Below are 22,168 nucleotides of genomic sequence, written 5' to 3' on the forward strand. Positions count from 1 at the left end.
GCTGAACATTGGCTATGATAAAAGAACACCACTGCACTAAAAACCTCTGCAAATGGTGTCAAATAAATCCTGGTAATTTGTAATTCAATCTTTTTTTTTTTTTTTAAATCAGGGAGTGAACCATGTGTCACGGCGGGTGAGGAGAGCCGTGTGAAAATAATAAATGAGGATCCAATCGCAGGCAGTAGTGGAGAAGTGAAGGTGGTTTATTGAACACGAAATAAATATGGACAAACAGCAAATGGAGCACGAACTAAACTAGACTGGAAACAACTAAACTACAGAGCACAAACCTGGACAAGAATGAGAATGAGAACGAGCAGAGGAGCTGGACAGCAGGGAGAACACACGGGTGAGACATGGTGGATACACAGACCAGCAACTACAATGACAGAGGACACGACTTAAATACACAGAGAAACACAGGGGAATTACACACAGGTGGTGGACACAGCTGGGAATAATCAACAAGACGAGACAGAGGTAAAACTGAACACACTCACATGAGACGCAGACCTTCACAATAAAACAGGAACAAGAAACCATCACACTAAGACGCAGACTCTACACTGAGAGACAGACAGAAAATGACACATGGAACTAAACTAAACCTGCAAAAACATGACAACTCAAAATACTGGGTTAAACTGACCCAGAACCGTGACACCATGACTGGTAATTGCTTAAAGCTTTTTAAAAATTAGATTTATGAAAATGTATTTTTGCTCATTTAAATAAACTATAATAAATAAATGATATGCATTTTCAAAATGTCAGAATTTACAGAATTCTAGTGTTTTACAGAAACATCAATAACTCTCAAGAAATGAATAAAAGAGGATATAAAACATGTTTTTACCTTTTGTATTACCTAATAGATCCCTAGGATCCGCTATATACGTTTGTCTCTATACACTGAACATACTTTGTACAAATTTGATATAATTATAAGATATCACTATTTTTACTCTCACATTTACATGCTATGCTATGAATAGAGCCATGTTTTGTAGGGGCAGGGATAGCTCAGTAGGTAAAGTGGTCGCCCCATGATCGGAAGGTCGGCAGTTCGAATCCACTTAACGGCTACCCTGAGGTACCCCTGAGCAAGGTACCATCCCTACACACTGCTCCCCGGGCGCCTGCTTAGTGGGCTGCCCACTGCTTCACTGAGTGAATGGGTCAAATGCAGAGAAAAACAAGTAATTTCCCCATGGGGATCAATAAAGTATCCATTATTATTATGTTTAGTTGCATGTTCAATGACAGCAGAAAATGTCTTGATGCCTCAAGTCAAAGGAGAATGACCAAACTGCTTTGAGCCGTTAGCAAAGCAACAGAAAACTAATAACCATTTGCTACAATTCAGGTATGCAAAAAAATGCACAACCTGCTAACCCTTGAACAGCAGCAGAAGACCACACCAGATCCCATTCCTGTCAGAAAAGTGTTGGAGTGTTTACTTACGGAGAACAAGAACTCCATGGCGTAGCGACTGAGCACGGTTGGACTCCACAGTGAAATTCAGCATGGTGGGATTTGCACCAATCATGCAGACACGGTTGTCTTGCTCAGCCTCACGGAACATCCGCAACAGCTGATTGGCAATGACCCCATTCAGAACAGATATGGCCACCATCGGTATGACAAAGGACAGGAATGCATTTACCTGTTCAAAAAGAGAGAAGGCTGTAAACACTGGAGATTAGTGCTGACAGAAAAACTATGTATCTGCTTCACTAAGATAAAATGTATATATGTTATTTAAAAAGCAAACAAATAGAACAAAACCCCCCAAAACAAAACAAAAACCCAGTGTCCCTCGAGGCTGATGATTGGCCCTACCGCCATAATAGGTTGGAGATTAAAGATGGCTCCCGTGTTTCTTCTGTTTGCATCTATTCAATTCAATTCAATTCAATTTTATTTATATAGCGCCAAATCACAACAAAAGTCGCCTCAAGGCGCTTCATAGATACAGAGAAAAACCCAACAATCATATGACCCCCTATGAGCAAGCACTTTGGCGACAGTGGGAAGGAAAAACTCCCTTTTAACAGGAAGAAACCTCCGGCAGAACCAGGCTCAGGGAGGGGCGGCCATCTGCTGCGACCGGTTGGGGTGAGAGAAGGAAGACAGGATAAAGACATGCTGTGGAAGAGAGACAGAGGTTAATAACAGATATGATTCAATGCAGAGAGGTCTATTAATACATAGTGAGTGAGAAAGGTGACTGGAAAGGAAAAACTCAATGCATCATGGGAATCCCCCGGCAGCCTACATCTATTGCAGCATAACAAAGGGAGGATTCAGGGTCACCTGGTCCAGCCCTAACTATATGCTTTAGAAAAAAGGAAAGTTTTAAGCCTAATCTTAAAAGTAGAGATAGTGTCTGTTTCCCGAATCCAAACTGGAAGCTGGTTCCACAGAAGAGGGGCCTGAAAACTGAAGGCTCTCCCTCCCATTCTACTTTTAAATACTCTAGGAACAACAAGTAGGCCTGCAGAGCGAGAGCGGAGCGCTCTAATAGGGTGATATGGTACTACAAGGTCATTAAGATAAGATGGGGCCTGATTATTTAAGACCTTGTATGTGAGGAGCAGGATTTTGAATTCAATTCTGGATTTAACAGGAAGCCAATGAAGGGAAGCCAAAACAGGAGAAATATGCTCTCTCTTTCTAGTCCCTGTCAGGACTCTTGCTGCAGCATTTTGGATTAGCTGAAGGCTTTTCAGTGAGTTTTTTGGACATCCTGATAATAATGAATTACAGTAGTCCAGCCTGGAAGTAATAAATGCATGAACTAGTTTTTCAGCGTCACTCTGAGACAGGATATTTCTAATTTTAGAGATGTTGCGCAAATGGAAGAAAGCAGTCTTACATATTTGTTTAATATGTGCGTTGAAGGACATGTCCTGGTCAAAAATGACTCCAAGGTTCCTCACCGCGTTACTGGAGGCCAAGGTAATGCCATCCAGAGTAAGAATCTGATTAGATACCATATTTCTAAGATTTTCAGGGCCGAGTACAATAACCTCAGTTTTATCTGAATTAAGAAGCAGAAAGTTAGCGGCCATCCAGGTCTTTATGTCTTTAAGACATTCCTGCAGTTTAACTAATTGGTGTGTGTTATCTGGCTTCATGGACAGATAGAGCTGGGTGTCATCTGCATAGCAGTGAAAATGTATGCTATGTCTTCTAATGATACTGCCTAAGGGAAGCATGTATAATGTAAACAGAATTGGTCCTAGCACTGAACCCTGTGGAACTCCATAATTAACCTCAGTGTGTGAAGAGGACTCTCCATTTACATGCACGAATTGGAGTCTATTAGATAGATATGATACAAACCACTGCAGCGCAGTACTTGTAATACCTACAGCATGTTCTAATCGCTCTAATAGGATATTATGGTCGACAGTATCGAACGCTGCACTGAGGTCTAGCAGGACAAGCACAGAGATGAGTCCACTGTCAGAGGCCATAAGAAGATCATTTGTAACCTTCACTAAAGCTGTTTCTGTGCTGTGCTGAGCTCTGAAACCTGACTGAAACTCTTCAAATAAACCATTCCTCTGCAGATGATCTGTTAGCTGTTTGACAACTACTCTTTCAAGGATTTTTGATATGAAAGGAAGGTTGGAGATTGGCCTATAATTAGCTAAGACTGCTGGGTCTAGAGATGGCTTTTTGAGTAAAGGTTTAACTACAGCCAGCTTGAAGGCCTGTGGTACATAGCCGATTATTAGAGATAGGTTGATCATATTTAAGATCGAAGAATTAATTAATGGCAGGACTTCTTTGAGCAGTTTTGTAGGAATGGGGTCTAAAAGACACGTTGATGGTTTGGAGGAAGTAATTATTGAAGTTAACTCAGAAAGATCAATTGGAGAAAAAGAGTCTAACTTAATATCAATGGTACTAAGAGTAGCTGTAGATAATATTACATCTGTGGGATGATTATTGGTAATTTTTTCTCTAATGATAAAAATTTTATTTGTGAAGAAGTTCATGAAGTCATTACTAGTTAACGTTAAAGGGATGGTTGGCTCAAAAGAGCTCTGACTTTTTGTCAGCCTGGCTACAGTGCTGAAGAGAAACCTGGGGTTGTTCTTATTTTCTTCAATCAGTGATGAATAGTAAGATGTTCTGGCTTTGCGGAGGGCTTTCTTATAAAGCAGCAAACTATTTCTCCAGGCTAAATGATGATCCTCTAGATTTGTGACACGCCATTTCCTCTCCAGATTACGAGTCATCTGCTTTAGGGTACGTGTTTCAGAATTATACCACGGAGTCAGGTACTTCTGATTTGAGGCCTTAGTTTTCACAGGAGCTACAGTATCCAGAGTCGTACGTAGTGAGGAGGTGAAATTATTAACAAGATAATCGACCTCTGTTGGGGTAGCGTTCAGATAGCTGCTTTGCTCTGTGTTGGTACAGGGCATTGGAGATGATAACAGTGGGTGGATTATATTCTTAAACTTAGTTACAGTGCTTTCAGAAAGACATCTACTTTGATAAAGTCTACTCTTCACCGCTGTGTAATCAATTATTGTAAAAGTAAATGTTATCAGGAAATGATCAGACAGGAGAGGGTTTTCAGGAAACACTGTTAAATGTTCAGTTTCTATGCCATATGTTAAAACAAGATCTAGAGTGTGATTAAAGTGGTGGGTGGGTTCTTTTACATTTTGAGAGAAACCAATTGAGTCTAATAACAGATTAAATGCCATGTTGAGGCTGTCATTTTTAGCATCTACATGGATGTTAAAATCACCCACAATAATTATTTTATCTGAGCTCAGAACTAAATCAGATAAAAACTCTGAGAAATCAGACAGAAACTCTGTGTAAGGCCCAGGTGGACGATAGATGATAACAAGTAAGACTGGTTTCTGAGTTTCACAGCTGGGGTGGACAATGTTAAGCATCAGGCTTTCAAATGAATTAAAAGTCTGTCTTGGTCTTTCATTAATTAATAGGCTGGTGTGAAAAATTGCTGCCACACCGCCCCCTCGGCCTGTGCTTCGAGATTTCTGGTAGTTAGAATGGCTCGGGGGTGTTGATTCATTTAAACTAACATAATCATCCTGCTGCAACCAGGTTTCTGTAAGGCAGAGTAAATCAATTTGTTGATCAATTATTAAGTCATGTACTAACAGAGACTTGGAGGAGAGAGACCTAATATTTAATAATCCACATTTCACTGTTTTACTCTTTGGTTCAGATGTGGATACTGTATTGTTCTTTCTTTGTGATTGTTTATGTTTAAGTTGTTTGTTGCTGGTTTTTAGTTTGTTTTTTGTCTTTTTGGAAGCTGACACAGTCTCTATGGAGATGGGTTTTTGGGGGGGTAGCAGGAGGAGAGAAGCTGCAGAGAAGCGTGTAAGACTGCAACTCTGCTTCCTGGTCCCAACTCTGGATAGTCATATTTTGGGGGGTTTAATAAATTTGTCCATATTTCTAGAAATGAGAGCTGCTCCATCCAAAGTGGGATGGATGCCGTCTCTCCTAACAAGACCAGGTTTCCTCCAGAAGGTTTGCCAATTATCTATGAAGCCCACATCGTTTCTGGGACACCACTCAGACAGCCAGCAATTTAAGGAGAACATGCGGCTAAACATGTCACTCCTGGTCTGATTGGGGAGGGGACCAGAGAAAACTACAGAGTCCGACATTGTTTTGGCAAAGTTGCACACCGATTCAATATTGATTTTAGTGACCTCCGATTGGCGTAACCGGGTGTCATTACTGCCGACGTGAATTATGATTTTACTGAATTTACGTTTACCCTTAGCCAGCAGTTTTAAATTTCCTTCAATGTCGCCTGCTCTGGCCCCTGGAAGACAATTGACTATGGTTGCTGGTGTCTCTAGCTTCACATGTCTGAGAACAGAATCGCCAATTACCAGAGTTTGACCCCCGGCGGGTGTGTCGCCGAGTGGGGAAAAACGGTTAGACACATGAACGGGTTGGTGGTGTACCTGGGGCTTCTGTTTAGGACTATGCTTCCTCCTCACCGTGACCCAGCCGCCCTGATTCCCCAGCTGCTTGGGACCTGCCGGGGAACAGCTAGCGGGGCCTACGCTATTTTCGGCTGCACCAGCTACAGGGGCCTGGCTAGCTGCGGGTGAATGAAGGGTGCGAAGCCGAGTCTCCAATTCAGTAATCCTGGCCTCCAGAGCTGCAAATATGCTACATTTGTTACAGATATCATTACTGCTAAAGGAGGCCGAGGAGTAACTAAACATCTGACACAATGAGCAAGAAAGTGCAGGAGGGAGAGGTGAAGTAGCCATGGTGCTAATGAGTCGGCTACGAGCTAAGCTAGGCTAGCGAGACAGTACAGAGACAGTGAGTGAATACTTTGGCTATAAATTAGGTAGTGAGTACACAGAAAGTGTGCTTCGGAGGAAGCACGTGAAGATTATACTATGAAAGAAGAATGTATTTAAAAGTTGTTAATTAAATCGCTAAGCAAATAAGCTACTCAGAAACACCACTGTGTTTGAGCAGGAAGAGGAAGTGATACTCTACCACAGAGCGAGCGAACACCAAGTGACAGCGCCACCAAGAGTCAAATTATACTATATCTATATCTATATAATATATGTTTGGCCCATCTTTCAGTTTACTTCTTGTTTTATGTCAAGATTACCTGTATGGAAAATATAAATATCTATATATCTATATATATCTATATATATATCTATATATATATATATCTATATATATATATATATATATATATATATATATATATGGCTCTTCCAAACTCACATTTAGTCAGATTTACAGTGAGTGATGCTTCCTCGAAACGCTTAAAAACAGTTAAGAGGGTTTGGAGATGACTGCTCCAGGAAGCAGCCAAAACCTTAGCCATCAGGCGCTGAAATGTCACTGCCGCATTATGCAAACCAAAGGGCATCACGGTATACTGAAGGAAGTGATCGGGGGTAACGAATGCAGAGATCTCAGACGCTCTTGCAGTTAAAGGAACCTGCCAATATCCCTTTAATAAATCCAATTTGGTCACATAAGTAGCGGATCCCATCCGATCAACACAGTCATCCATCCTAGGTAATGGGAAAGAGTCTGCTTTAGTGGCCGCATTCACCTTTCGATAATCCGTGCAGAATCGAGGAGTATTGTCAGATTTGGGCACTAACACACATGGGGAGCTCCATGCGCTAGCACTTGGAACGGCTAAGCCATGCTCAAGGAGGTAATTGACTTCTCTCTGCATTATTTCCCTTTTTACTGGATTCACCCGGTACGCATGTTGTTTAATTGGCTTATGCCCCTCCACATCAATGTCATGACTTAAGACAGTCGTTTGACGCTGGTGATCAGAGAAAAGTTATTTTTTGTCAGAGTAATGATATCAGTTTGAGCAGTTTCAGGTAAATCGGCAACAAATGATTCAAGATCATTTAAAATTACTGCATTTTTCAGCCCACTTCCTAATGCAGCATCATCCCTCCCAGATAATCCGTCATCCGACAGTTTGTAGGCGGGGAGGATGGCAACAGCGCACACCGGGGCGCTGTTGTATTTTGCTTACGGGGATAGAACAGTTTCTTTTTTTTCTTTTTTTTGCCTGTCCCATTTGGTTCTTTAGCCATCAGAATTGTTGTCTGAAGACCAACAAGGATACCCAATGGATTTACTTTGCCAAATGGATCATCGTGGCATTGCCGTATTGGTCCATTTGATTGACCTTTGTTTTTATTGTTTATTATATTTTATTTTCAGATGTTACAGACGGGACAGACATGAGTGAGGGATAGGAAAGGGAGAAAGAAAGAGGAAGGAAAAGAAAAACAGAAGGGGAGAGGGACAGTGAGAAAGGGGGGGAGAAAAAAAAATCTCCTGGATCACCTGTTGAGAGAAGAAGAATAGAAAACAAGCAAAAAAACCCCCAAAGCAACATACTAAACACAACACCATCGCATTAATCTAGCTAAGTGTAAACAGCAGTAAATGTAAACATATACAAACACTCAGCACTCACCCAACGGAAGGATTGACATAAATGGACATGTACACACAATCACACTCCCCAAACATACTCTATACCCCGGGTCCAGGTACCCTCGCCCCCAGAGGGGGAAACAGAACCCAGACCCAAGAGATGTTACCCTTCCCCCCGGGGTGGAGGCAAGCAGACCGTCCCAGGCTCCGCAGCAGCAGGGAGGCCAATCGGACAGCTAACATCTCCTCCCAGCCCCCCCGCTCCAATGACTAGCAGAGAACGGGGGTGTGTGAAGACCCCATACCTCCCTCCTCCCGCTCATGTGTAGTGTTGCTGCGTGTTGTTCTAAAGTGCATTTAAAACAAGGGAGAGCATGGCCATACCACCCTGAGCAAGCCCGACCTCGTCTGATCTCGGAAGCTAAGCAGGGATGGGCTTGGTTAGTACTTGGAGGGATAGAACAGTTTCAACGTATTCACATGACAAACCCTGGTTTTTCGCCGCCGATCTGGAGTGCGAATCACATAATGGTTATTGTCGAGTTTACATTCAACACTGTAAGGACCAGCAAACTGTGTTAGTAAACTGGACCCTACCACAGGCAGTAACATCAACACCTTCTCCCCTGGTTGAAAACTTCTATCTACAGCTTTTTTGTCAAAACGAGCCTTCATTTTAGTTTGCACTTGCTTTAAGTTTTCCCCGGCTATTTTCCACGCTAGGTGAAGCCTATCTCGAAGCTGACTCACATAGTCAGGTACACTACACGGCCAGGCCAAAAGAAATTGCCCAGCACTCGGTAATAAGTTTTATTTATTCCGAGGTGCCCAGCCATGCCGACGTCATGTGCTAAGTTTAGCACCTGATCACGATGCTGAGATGGTACCACCACCTGTGTAACACCTGATGTTCCACTCTGATCAGAAGACCACCGCCTCATTAACACGCCATCCTGCAGGAAAAAACGGGGAAGGGTGCTTTCCCCAGCCGTGACAACGGCTGCAAAACAGGAACTCAAAGACTTGTCATTTTCCTGAGCGCTTACCAAAGCTTCTTTATTCACATCGCCGCTCAATGCCGGTATTAATTTTAGCACACTGCATTTATCCCCCACACTGTCTTTCTCCCGTACAGGAGGTTTTTGCTCCCCAGCCACAAACGTATCTGCGATACTAACCACATCAGCAAATTTGTGCGCTTCCGCCCGCGTAACAGCGCAAACGGGAAAAAACTGTCGCTTTTGGATCAGCAGCAACAGGTGTATCCATCACTTCAGGCGGTGGAAACACTTCCCCCCCGGCCAAATCGTTGCCCAAGATAAAGGACACACCTTTAAACAGCAACTGTCGTCTTATGGCGACCTTCACAGGTCCAGTTGTGATAGGTGAGTGTAGATATACTCTGTGAAGGGGCGCCCGAAGAACAATTCCCCACACCAACACATCCGTGTGGCAGGCGGTTTTATCCGACAGTGGCAACACATCATCTAACATAAAAGATTGATGTGCCCCGGTGTCTCGGAGAATGGTGATAGGAACCCTGTCCTTCTCTTCTCCTGCCACCGAAACGAAGCCTTGGGAAAGGAAGGGTTTAAAACGTGACTCTACCTCCATTTCTGGGTCACACCCCTGCATCTGATCAGGACCGATAGGTGGGGAAACTACTTTAATGAGCCCCACGGGTCCCTTAGACCATCTGCGCTGCTCTTTCTTCTGCAGCGCAGGACAACTGGCGATCAGGTGACCAGACTCAAGGCAATAAAAACATTCCCGCTTTTCAGTTTCCTCCTGTCTCGCCCTTCGGGTCTGTTTAGGAGATTTTTGTCTCTTTTCCTGCCCTCCCCTCACTTCTCGTCCTGCCCCGGTTGGAAAAATGACTTTATGTGTGAGGGTGAATTCATCTGCTAAAACTGCTGCTTTTGCCAGGAACATCACCTTCTGCTCATTTAGATAAACTACCAACTGATCCGGGAGACACTTTTTAAATTCTTCTAAAAGAACCAACTCCTTCAATGCCTCAATATCCTTCACTTTGCTGGCTTGCATCCAGCGTTCAAACAAGCGATGTTTCTCACGGGCAAACTCCACAAAGGTTTGTTCAGCGGTCTTTTCACTTTTACGAAATTTCTGACGGTAAGCTTCAGGAACTAATTCATATGCGTGCAGAATTGATTTTTTTACAATATCATATTGGAGGCTGTCGTTAATGGAAAGGCTAGTACATACTTCCTGAGCCTTGCCGATTAACTTACGCTGGAGTAGCAGCGCCCAAAACTCCTTAGGCCAACTCAATGCAGCTGCTATACGCTCAAAAACGTTAAAATAGGAATCAACCTCAGCCTCCCGAAACGGAGGTACTAGTTTAACATGTTTGGTGATGTCAAAACTTGGTGAAGTAACTGTGGATGTGTCAGGGCGACTCGAGACAGGTGTGGAGGCAGCGGAAGCAGGTGTCTAGACAGCGGCGGGCTTACACAACTCCAACGCTCTGACCCGGAGGTGCATAGCTTGCACCTCAAGCTCTTTAGCGCGAACCTCTACCTCGCTAATACGGAGGGTCAAACGGAGGTCCTCCATAGACCCTACTGCCTGAGGCTCCTCAGCCGCCCCAGACCCCACCTCTGCCGCATCCGACCCCGCCTCATCCGCATCAGTCTCCACCTCAGCCGGAGACACGCCAACGGGTCCTTTGGCATCTGGCTCCGGCTCAGCCTCCGGAGCCACCTCCACGCCGCCCCTACCAGGCCGCTTTACAGCGGCCTTCGGGGAAGGGAGAATGCCCCGCTCCACCAAGCCTGCACACAAAGCATCCTTCACCTCCGGTTTACGGGCATTATAGGACACTTTACAGGGAGTGCAGAATTATTAGGCAAATGAATATTTTGTCCACATCATCCTCTTCATGCATGTTGTCTTACTCCAAGCTGTATAGGCTCGAAAGCCTACTACCAATTAAGCATATTAGGTGATGTGCATCTCTGTAATGAGAAGGGGTGTGGTCTAATGACATCAACACCCTATATCAGGTGTGCAGAATTATTAGGCAACGTCCTTTCCTTTGGCAAAATGGGTCAAAAGAAGGACTTGACAGGCTCAGAAAAGTCAAAAATAGTGAGATATCTTGCAGAGGGATGCAGCAGTCTCAAAATTGCAAAGCTTCTGAAGCGTGATCATCGAACAATCAAGCGTTTCATTCAAAATAGTCAACAGGGTCGCAAGAAGCGTGTGGAAAACCAAGGCGCAAAATAACTGCCCATGAACTGAGAAAAGTCAAGCGTGCAGCTGCCAAGATGCCACTTGCCACCAGTTTGGCCATATTTCAGAGCTGCAACATCACTGGAGTGCCCAAAAGCACAAGGTGTGCAATACTCAGAGACATGGCCAAGGTAAGAAAGGCTGAAAGACGACCACCACTGAACAAGACACACAAGCTGAAACGTCAAGACTGGGCCAAGAAATATCTCAAGACTGATTTTTCTAAGGTTTTATGGACTAATGAAATGAGAGTAAGTCTTGATGGGCCAGATGGATGGGCCCGTGGCTGGATTGGTAAAGGGCAGAGAGCTCCAGTCCGACTCAGACGCCAGCAAGGTGGAGTACTGGTTTGGGCTGGTATCATCAAAGATGAGCTTGTGGGGCCTTTTCGGGTTGAGGATGGAGTCAAGCTCAACTCCCAGTCCTACTGCCAGTTTCTGGAAGACACCTTCTTCAAGCAGTGGTACAGGAAGAAGTCTGCATCCTTCAAGAAAAACATGATTTTCATGCAGGACAATGCTCCATCACACACGTCCAAGTACTCCACAGCATGGCTGGTAAGAAATGGTATAAAAGAAGAAAAACTAATGACATGGCCACCTTGTTCACCTGATCTGAACCCCATTGAGAACCTGTGGTCCATCATCAAATGTGAGATTTACAAGGAGGGAAAACAGTACACCTCTCTGAACAGTGTCTGGGAGGCTGTGGTTGCTGCTGCATGCAATGTTGATGGTGAACAGATCAAAACACTAACAGAATCCATGGATGGCAGGCTTTTGAGTGTCCTTGCAAAGAAAGGTGGCTATATTGGTCTAAAAACACAGAAGAAAAGAAGGCTTCCCAAAATAATGGGCAGCTCACCCCTACTTGCTCCGCACTTCACACACATGCCCGACCTTTTAACCAAATAGCTATTGCTACGGCTGCTCCGTCTGGACCTGAGGCAAGTGCAAGGGAAGTCTGCCACACACCCCACACCGCAGCTCTTCGGTCGCCCTTTTATAGTTCAGGTCGACAGCAGGAACCAGTTACATCAGGCCGTTCCTTAGGTCCACCAATCACAGCCGGGCCCCTGCACAGGTGAATTTGCATACACATGCATACACACATTAAGAAACAGATAACCCACCAACACAGGCACTTAACAGGCCAGTACTGCTCAACCTAATGCATTAGCTCTGGCTCCTTCCCCACCATGACATTTCCATGTCCCAGTTGCTAGTCTTAGGAGCTGGGGATTGTTCCGTGAGGGTCTCCGCACTTGCTTGTGGTGCCAGGGTGGGCCATGTCCCTACTTTGAGCTAGGCCTTCAAGCAGCCTCACCAGGACTGGCTCCAAGTCCGGGCCCCTGTAACCCTATGCCTATAGCCCCTGGGATCCCTGGGACACACAAAACCCTATACCACAACAAGGTAGTGATTCGCGGAGGGGGTTATGATTTTGAACTATATAAATAAAATTGAACTCAATTGAAAGACTGCACATAAACATTAATCATGGCAGCATGGGAACATGCACTAACCACAAGATCCATAGAGGCTGGGGTCTATCACAGCTGGCAAGCTCGAGAAACACCAAGGCCTGAGAGAAGAGCTCAAGGAGATGTGGTAATCATTGCACTCTGGGCAGTGACCCAGAAACTGAGTGAGTGGCTCCAGCTCATCTGGGAAACGATGCCTGAGATCTCTGTCCAGAAGAGCACAGTGCCTCAAGATACTGCGTAGGACCCTGGTAGAGGACCCTCATGATAATTTTTGGTTTATTGTATGGCTAATATATCATAAGCTTCCAAAATTTATCATTGCTATGTATCATTAGTTTCATTAATTAGCATTACCCTGTTGTTCAAATACGGTCACTTCTGGTTCCAAAATAAACAAGCAAACATAAAGAACACCAAAAACAAACAAATACAAATAAAAAATGGAACATATAAAAATGCTAATTTTTTTTGGGCTTAAAAATTCAAACACAAGAAAGTCTACAGTTTCATATTTTTGATACAGCACAATACCTGAAAGGTGCCACTGTATATGGCAATAATAATAACAATAAAATGAATATATTTTAATAATAATAATAATGCAATAATATTTGTTATACTTTATGATGGTGGGTTGGCAGTATTTATTGACTTCTGTCAATCATATGTGCATCATTAATAAATAAAAGGGAATTGTACCAGGGGCTAAAAGTGACACGATGGTTTGTAAACTAGTGTCAGGATTTGTGTGAGCTAAATGCTATACAGAGAGCTTGTGAGTGTGAATGCGCTGCCACAAACAAGCAACATGCAACTCTAATAAAAACAGACACATGGAATATGCAAATTGCAGCACAGGCTTGAGGGCTTTAAAGACAACATGTTTTCCTGCCACTGGACAAAAATCCATGATAACCTTTTGGCATGTTGTAATTGAAGCGATCTGAGGGAGAATGGAACTCTTATTCCTCATGGGATCTGTTTTTCAGGCTTTAGACAGGAGGTCATTCTCAGTTTTTCTTTCTTTTTTTTTTCAGAGCACACCCGTTAATAGCATAAAAACTATATTAGAAGTAAATTGTGCTGGTTCGATGGATTTAGAAGGGACCACAATGAGGCATCTTTAATAGAACAGAATGGAATTGATCTTTATTGTCATTGTTGTAAAAACAATGAAATGCAGTTTGGCATCTCTCCGTGTGTGAAGTACACAATATCGTAAGTATTTACACAGACAATAACACAGACAAATTTACATTTACAAAAGAAAGATATGTCCAATTTATACATACACCTGCATACATATGGATACACCCATAAATACACACACGCACATAAATGCATATATATACAGTGGCTTGCAAAAGTATTCGGCCCCCTTGAACTTTCCCACATTTTGTCACAGCCACAAACATGAATCAATTTTATTGGAATTCCACATTAAAGACCAATACAAAGTGGAACGAAAATCATCAATGATTCCAAACATTTTTCCCAAATAAATAACTGCAAAGTGGGGTGTGCGTAATTATTCAGCCTCCTTTGGTCTGAGTGCAGTCAGTTGTCCATAGACATTGCCTGATGAGTGCTAATGACTAAATGTCAGTACAAATACAGCTGCCCTGTGACGGCCTCAGAGGTTGTCTAAGCGAATATTGGGAGCAACAACACCATGAAGTCCAAAGAACACACCAGACAGGTCAGGGATAAAGTTATTGAGAAATTTAAAGCAGGCTTAGGCTACAAAAAGATTTCCCAAGCCTTGAACATCCCATGGAGCACTGTTCAAGCAATCATTCAGAAATGGAAGGAGTATGGCACAACTGTAAACCTACCAAGACAAGGCCGTCCACCTAAACTCACAGGCCGAACAAGGAGAGCACTGATCAGAAATGCAGCCAAGAGGCCCATGGTGACTCTGGACGAGCTGCAGATGGGGGAATCGTGCACTGCACAAAGTTGGCCTTTACGGAAGAGTGGCAAGAAGAAAGCCAGCGTTGACAGAAAACCATAAGAAGTCCGTTTGCAGTTTGCACCAAGCCATGTGGGGGACACAGCAAACATGTGGAAGAAGGTGCTCTGGTCAGATGAGACCAAGATGGAACTTTTTGGCCAAAATGCAAAACGCTATGTGTGGCGGAAAACTAACACTGCACGTCACTCTGAACACACCATCCCCACTGTCAAATATGGTGGTGGCAGCATCAGGCCAGGGCAACAATGGAATGGTTTAAAACAAAACATATCCATGTGTTAGAATGGCCCAGTCAAAGTCCAGATCTAAATCCAATCAAGAATCTGTGGCAAGATCTGAAAACTGCTGTTCACAAACGCCGTCCATCTGACTGAGCTGGAGCTGTTTTGCAAAGAAGAATGGGCAAGGACTTCAGTCTCTAGATGTGCAAAGCTGGTAGAGACAGACCCTAAAAGACTGGCAGCTGTAATTGCAGCAAAGGTGGTTCTACAAAGTATTGACCCAGGGGGCTGAATAATTACGCACACTCCACACTTTTCAGTTATTTATTTGTAAAAAGTGTTTGGAATCATGTCTGATTTTCATTCCACTTCTCTCGTGTACACCACTTTGTATTGGTCTTTCACGTGGAATTCCAATAAAATTGATTCATGTTTGTGGCTGTAATGTGACAAAATGTGGAAAAGTTCAAAGGGGGCCCGAATACTTTTGCAAGCCACTGTGTGTGTGTGTGTATATATATATATATATATATATATATATATATATATATGCATGCGAACATACTTACACACACATATTTCCACCTACACTCCTACATATATATACATATATATGTAGTGGGTGGAGTTGGGGGGCTGTTGCAACTATAATAAATAGTGTTATAATAAATACAGTTTGAAGAGATAGGAATTTTGGTTGCATTAAAGTACACATAGAAATACGGTTGATAAATAAGGTGTAATGTCCATGAGTGTTGGCAGTGCAGTTATCCTCCAATCAGGGTGGAGGTAGGGCATGTTTGACAGCCTATGGGTAAAAACTCCTATTGAGTCTATTTTTCTTTGACCTGATGGACCTGAAGCGTTTATCAGAGGGAGGGGGGGGGGGGGGGTGTCCAGGGTGTGAGGGGTCTTTGATGATGATGCTGGTTTTCTGCTGAAGTCTGCCAGTATAAATGTCTTGGTTAGTGCCAATTGCCCGCTCTGCTGCCTTCACCACCTGCTGCAGTTTCCTCTTGTCCTCCGCGGTGCAGCAGTTGAACCAGAGTGTGCAGCAGTAAGTCAGAAGGCTCTGGTGGTGGAACGGAAGCAGTTTCTTGTCTCAGGCCCAGTACAGTCTTTGATGTGCTTTCCCTACCTGGTGGGAAATGTTTGTTGACCAGGTAAGGTTGGCCGAGATGTGGACTCTCGGCCGCTTTCTACCCTTTCTACCTCCTTAAAGCTTTCTACCCTTTTGTACCTTCTCCCCATCAATGTAGAGGGTGGAGTGCTTAGATCGCTTTGTTCTCTATAGTATATTATACGTATATTACACTTGTGTCACATCACTTGGAGTTATTTCTTTATTCATTAATATTTCAGTTTTCTTGCTCTAGACCACTTCAACATGTGAAATGGTGGAGCCAGTCCTTAGCTTTGGTAGACTACATTTGAAGATGAACAGGTGCTATGAAAAAAAGCTTGGATGAGATATTTGAGATGCATTATTCATCTTTTTGAGATGGCTCTATGACACAGACTGGGCTCTATATACCCTGATGGCTGACGACTGAAGTGAAGTTGCTGGAAATTTTGCACAAATCAAGCCGAACAGGCTTTCCTTAAAACAAACTTTTATCAGATTAATTTTCAACTGACCTTAAGCAGATTCCAGTGGTGTGATTTCATTACAGATAAAAACCCTCACTTCACAGATGAGAAAATCTTTAGGGGTGAGGAGAAAGATTCAGAATGACACAAAGCTGATCCTTTCTATCACATTAGGTTATGTATTTTCTGCTGCAAGCACTAGTATATGCAAAATGAGCTGAACTGGAAACTACAACACAGATTATATGTGAATCACTGGATAAGGCTAGGTGTAAAACATCCCTGTGGCCTGACAAAATGACAAAAGGATTATAATGCCTGTGTTTTACAGTCTAGCACAAAGACAGTTTTGGCCTCAATGACTTTCCACCTAGACAACTGTTTATTGCTTTTTGAAACTCATCCACTGGAGTTAGAGGAGTTACTCAGTGAGTCAGCTGTCGTCAGCAGGTAACTGCTATTCTTCATCCAGTAATTGGAGTTACTGAACTTTGTCTTTTGACTGTGTTTGTGCTCTTTTGTGGCTTTTGGAACATTTTTATTGCACTAGCAAAGTACATGGCCCACTGTTGCGCCACAGACAGAAATTTAGTGCTTGGGCTAGAGTTAATAACATCATATTATAGTATTAGTATGATACCTACTGCTTTGTTACTTTGTTGCCCTGCACATACATGCTTTGTTACTAGCAGGTATTTGTAGGGCATACTTTGGTCTTCACTTACGGCGTTACCCTAGACCATTTGTACTTAAATTAAATTGGGTTGAGTAACCTTGCAGTGTCTCTTAGAATGATTTTTTTTTAACTTGTTTTTATTATTGATTCTGTTTTGTTGTTGACTCTGTTCTTTCTTCTCTCTTTCAATTTTCATCTTTCTCTAATGATAATATTTGTAAATTCTTTATTTTTGCTCATTCTTTATTAATTCTTTTAGTGCACATTATCTTGTAATTATAGACCAGGTCTCTCCTTACAAAACCACGTATCACTATTTTGTTTCTAGCTCACTCTGACGCTCCCGTCAAAAAGCATTATGGACAACCACTGGTTTGATTGTCCATAGAGAATATTTTAAAGAATTTTTCCATTCTCATAATGAGGCAGTGAAAGAATCCAGATCTTCTTATTTCACTAATCTCATAAATTGTAACAGAAAAAAACTAGGGTATTATTTGAGCCTATTAACAGCATTGTTTTGTCCCCACCTGAGCAGGCTGTCATACTCTGTGATGATGGCTGTAATACATTCCTTAATCAGTTCGTTAATAAGGTGATGGACTTGAGATCTAAAAGTTCTTCCCCTTATGAAGAGGGCCCTCAGCATCCTGAGTCAATTACCTTATTAGCTCCAATTCCACTAAATGACTTCACTACAATAATGGGTAAAATTAAGCCTTCGTCTTTCTCATTAGAGAACAATTTGGAAGTCTTATGGTACAAGCACTTGGCCTTCATTGCTAACCATTATTAACAGTTCAGCTGTGTTCCTTTCGTACTGTACGCATGCTGAGGTAACTCCTATACTTAAAAAAATCTTCATGCCATCTTATTAGTCTTTAAATTAAATTGCCATTTATCAGCAAATTATTAGAAACAGTTGTGGAAAGATCCTTATTATTTTGATTACAGATCTCTGAATGTATTTCTGCTGCAGAGGCAAACTGCACAGAAAGAGTCTGTTTGACGATATCTGTTAAGCTGTTTGCAAAAAAATGCATCTACTTGTTTAAGACACCTGCACCAAATTTGACACATTCACCATTGGAAAGGGATGTAAAAAAGGTTTAGGTGGTTCATGGGATGTTCAGTACTAAGCAATTATTTTTTCGCCATTAGCTGGAATAAACCGCAGCACAGTTTTTAATCTGTTAATTTAAGATTTAAATACTGATTTGCTGAAAGTGCTGAATGGTGTTCCAAGTTGTTCCGGCCTACATTGAACCTTGGCTTCAAGTGTGTATTTTCTTTTTGCATTGTTACTAGACCACGATAATTAAATGTTTGACATTTTGAAGTTTAAAATAAATAAATAAATAAGTAGATAAATGAAATCTGTTTCTTGCTTGTTGAGCCCAACAATTTTAAATTTTAGGAAGCCAATTTTGGACTTGGTTTTTACATGCTGCATCACAGTAGACATGAGGTCCCAAATTAAATGATATTACATGACCTCCTCCTTAGCAGTTGCCAGACACTTATCATGACTGCTACAGACAATAGTACAAATACTTCCACAGTGTAACAGGGGTCTTTCTCTGCCATCAGGCTTGTGGTTACAACAATAAGACCGACTGAGTGCCACAGAGTCGGCAACAGAAAGAAACACAAAAAATATATCAGATATTTTTGTTAATTTTTTAATAAAACAGGGAAATTTGCTTATTGCTACTAAACACACACTATATGCTAGTCTTGTGTTTGACAATAGAACTGAAACAAAGAAATGAAAAATTGTCATATGCTCTGATTCAAAGGTATTTCAGCATCTTTTGTGATTTGCCATTCAATGAAACTTGAAATAAAGCCAAACATCACCCTGTATGGCATCACTCTCACTGGAACCTTTTCTGTCTTGTCTGAACATTTTGATGAAGTCAGTGAAAATATATATTGCCATCTCAATGCAAACATATATTTCTATGGAACTATCTCGGATTATTCTTCTAAAGCAACTACTGCGTTGACTGGTGGAAAAGCAATAAGATTGGAAGCCTATTAATAGAGATAATGTGAGAGATAGTGATGAAACAAAGTAACTAAAAAGAATGCTGAAAACAGAAGGTATTAAAAGCACATTCAGAGAAAAATTAGAGAGATGGAGCACAACAAAAGTGAGTGGGTGAGATTTGGTGCTGTTGAAAACCTTTTGCAACAAATGCGATGTTGTGCATCTTTTATTTAATCAATTTGGCAAATGCATGAAGCAGTAGTTTGAAGTTCTTGTTTACTGTTACCGAAGAATGATGAAAACATCAACAGTTCCACTGAGAAATTATTTAAAATCCTCAATAAAATTACATTTTAGTGCCAACTTTGATTTTTGGCCAAATAATTTTCATCCAACTGTGCTACCTTTGCTGTACACAAAATGGAGAATAAAGTCAGCATTAAAGATTAATGAGGGAAAATAATGAAAGGGTAAAAAAGAAGAAAGGGAGAGGAGGGGCTGTTTGACATCTTGCTGCAGCTGCTGTGGAGCTGCCTGTATGGTGAAAACGTGCGCTGATGTCTGACTTGTTAATTTGTGTGGATATTCGCTTAATCAATGTATGTGTAACAGCTTTAGCATCACTCCTTCCCAAAGGCATTCACTCTCCACCCACCACATACTCGCACAGAGGCACACAGCGATGCAGTGCTGTTGTTTTTCAAAGGGATAATCATGAATGAAAAATGTTAATGGTTTTAATGAACAGGCTGGCTGACTTCTGAGGTTCCCCCTGCCTCCTAGACAAGAATGACTGATTAAAGCTGATAAGGAGAACAGCAGAAGCGGTGCAGCAAAACAAACCCTTAGCCTTAGAGTGAGACCAAACTCCAGCTTTAGTGCGAAATTCTGGAAAGCCAAAAAATGGGGGCGAGCTAATGTGGATAATTGGGAGTAAAGTGCAAGAAAACTGAAATATTAGACATTTAATTATGGTGAAACCTTGTTCTGACATTTGACACATGCAGAAGAAATATTAAACCTATCTGTCTACATACACTTTTTTTTTCAACTGTATTTCTTTCTCGTGACTTTTTAATATGTTTTTATTTGTCTTCCTGTTTCAGTGCTGTTCACCGTGCCAAACCTAGTCTTACAAGATGAACTTTTACACATTTTCCATTTTGGCGTACATGAAATAAAATAAAATATATGACAAGGAGGGGCAGGTTGTAATCCAAGTCAAACTGTGGAAGTCACTATAGTCATGAGTAGCTCTCTTTATGGCCATGGAATGATTATTTTAGTGTCAAATGCTGCATTAGGAGCAGATGTCCATGCTCCTATATTTCTTCAGGGTTATTAAGCAAATTATCATTATATCTTCTATTGCCTTTACAAATCATTCCGTTCATGAAATTTAATTTATTTCCTGGTGTTCATCGTGCTTCTTTCTCTTTAACCCAGTAACGCCAAGTGTATCATATTTGATGAGCTTTTGTGATTTTTTTATGTCCTGAAAAACCTGAATAAATTACACAATAAATATTTAAGCAATTAACTGCACAAAAATGTTGGATGTAGCAAAAATGAACTATTTGATTTCTTCTTCTATTTTTAACTTGTCAGAGGGTTCAATAAAGACTCCAGTTTAAAAAAAAACAGAACTGAAATTTGTGGCAATTAGTTCATGTTTACAGTTAAAAAATAGTTTTTTGTCTTGAATCAGTTTTACACCAAGAAAATAACCATTTGTTTACAGTTTTGTATTTCTGCAATTTCATCGTCCCAGAAACCCAGAATCAGCTTTGTAGACCACGTCATCTCAAACACTAGCTAAGGCTCCTTGCTTACCTGAGAATTCACATCACACAAAAACGAGTCTGCATCACCAGTGGTGAACATTTTCAGGTTCCTGTATTCACCTGCTATCCAGCTCACACAACAGTCGATTCTAGTGCATATGTCTATATGTGGTGGGTCAACAAAGCAGGGGCTGCATGTCATTTTTTTGGACTATGGCTGGATGAGTCTCAGTGGTTAAGGCTCATAAGATGCTCAATTCAGTGCTTCACTCACATGTCTGGCTTCATGTTTGGACCATGGTTTTCCTTTCCCAGTCAAGGTAGTGACCTCCTACTGAACCATTTCACAAAGCTTTTTTCAAAACATGGATTTTTGCTATAGAAAATTGTAGCAAAAACTCAGTCAGCTGAGGCTCAATCAAGACTGCAAGAAGTTCTCTCTTTAAAAAGTTAGTATTTTCAAGACATCTTGCTGTTACTCAAAGGGACAAAGTGAAGTGCCAAAATACATCAGATGTGGCATTTTTTCCTTCTGCTTGATAAGTGAGCTGGTCTGCTTCCTCCAATAGCTTTCAGCAGTTTTCTCTGTTCATTGGCCACCTTATGTGACAATAAATTACATCAGTGGTTAGAGATTATTTTGGCTTTGAGGTTTTACGTTTCAAAAGTGTCAGTGTTCAAAAGTTTAAAGATGCAAAACTTCTCTTTCTCTTACAAATTCATCCCTATGAGCAAATCCATTCCAATTAAGATATTGCTGTGAATTTTAAATGCTTGTGCGACTGAGCACACAAAATAATGTGTTATCACCAGAGCAGCAGATATACTGTAGTGTGCTTAGCTCAGATTTAAATGTGTGGGTGTAAACCCATAGTGTCTGCAAATGGAAACGTGATCTGACTGCTGAACGAGTGTGAAGGGGTTCCAGCTTGTGACAAACAAGAGGACTAATGCTTTTTTAATTCACATGTAGAACAGCCAACGTTGTATGCCTCATGGAAAAAAATTTCACCTGGAATACCCATTAATATTCCATTAAAGCAGGAAATTGAAAATCAAAGGAACCTCTGCTAGATTTCACATAATAACTGCAAAGTGAGCCAGAAATGGAAACAATGGAAGCATCAGCTATTATTCTCATTTTTTTGTCTCTCGACGCCATCACCTTAGTCACAAGACCCTTTACACTATTAGGCAAATATACTGACAGGCAT

General features: G+C 41.7%; 1 protein-coding gene across 1 annotated transcript in view; it reads right to left on the minus strand.

Annotated features, from left to right (window-relative positions):
- Nucleotides 1-22,168, minus strand: part of ntsr1 (neurotensin receptor 1 (high affinity)) — an 87,708-nt gene that overhangs the window by 44,706 nt on the left and 20,834 nt on the right. Inside the window, exon 2 of the mRNA XM_086278382.1 lies at nt 1,468-1,669. Within this exon, the coding sequence (XP_086134508.1) occupies nt 1,468-1,669 (202 nt within the window). The remainder of the gene's footprint in view (nt 1-1,467; nt 1,670-22,168) is intronic.

Source organism: Aulonocara sp. 'chitande type north' Nkhata Bay, linkage group LG20 (assembly GCF_057382095.1).
Source record: "Aulonocara sp. 'chitande type north' Nkhata Bay isolate Kocher_YH1m ecotype deep benthic linkage group LG20, A_spYH_male_GT1.1, whole genome shotgun sequence".
Taxonomy (NCBI): Eukaryota; Metazoa; Chordata; class Actinopteri; order Cichliformes; family Cichlidae; genus Aulonocara; species Aulonocara sp. 'chitande type north' Nkhata Bay.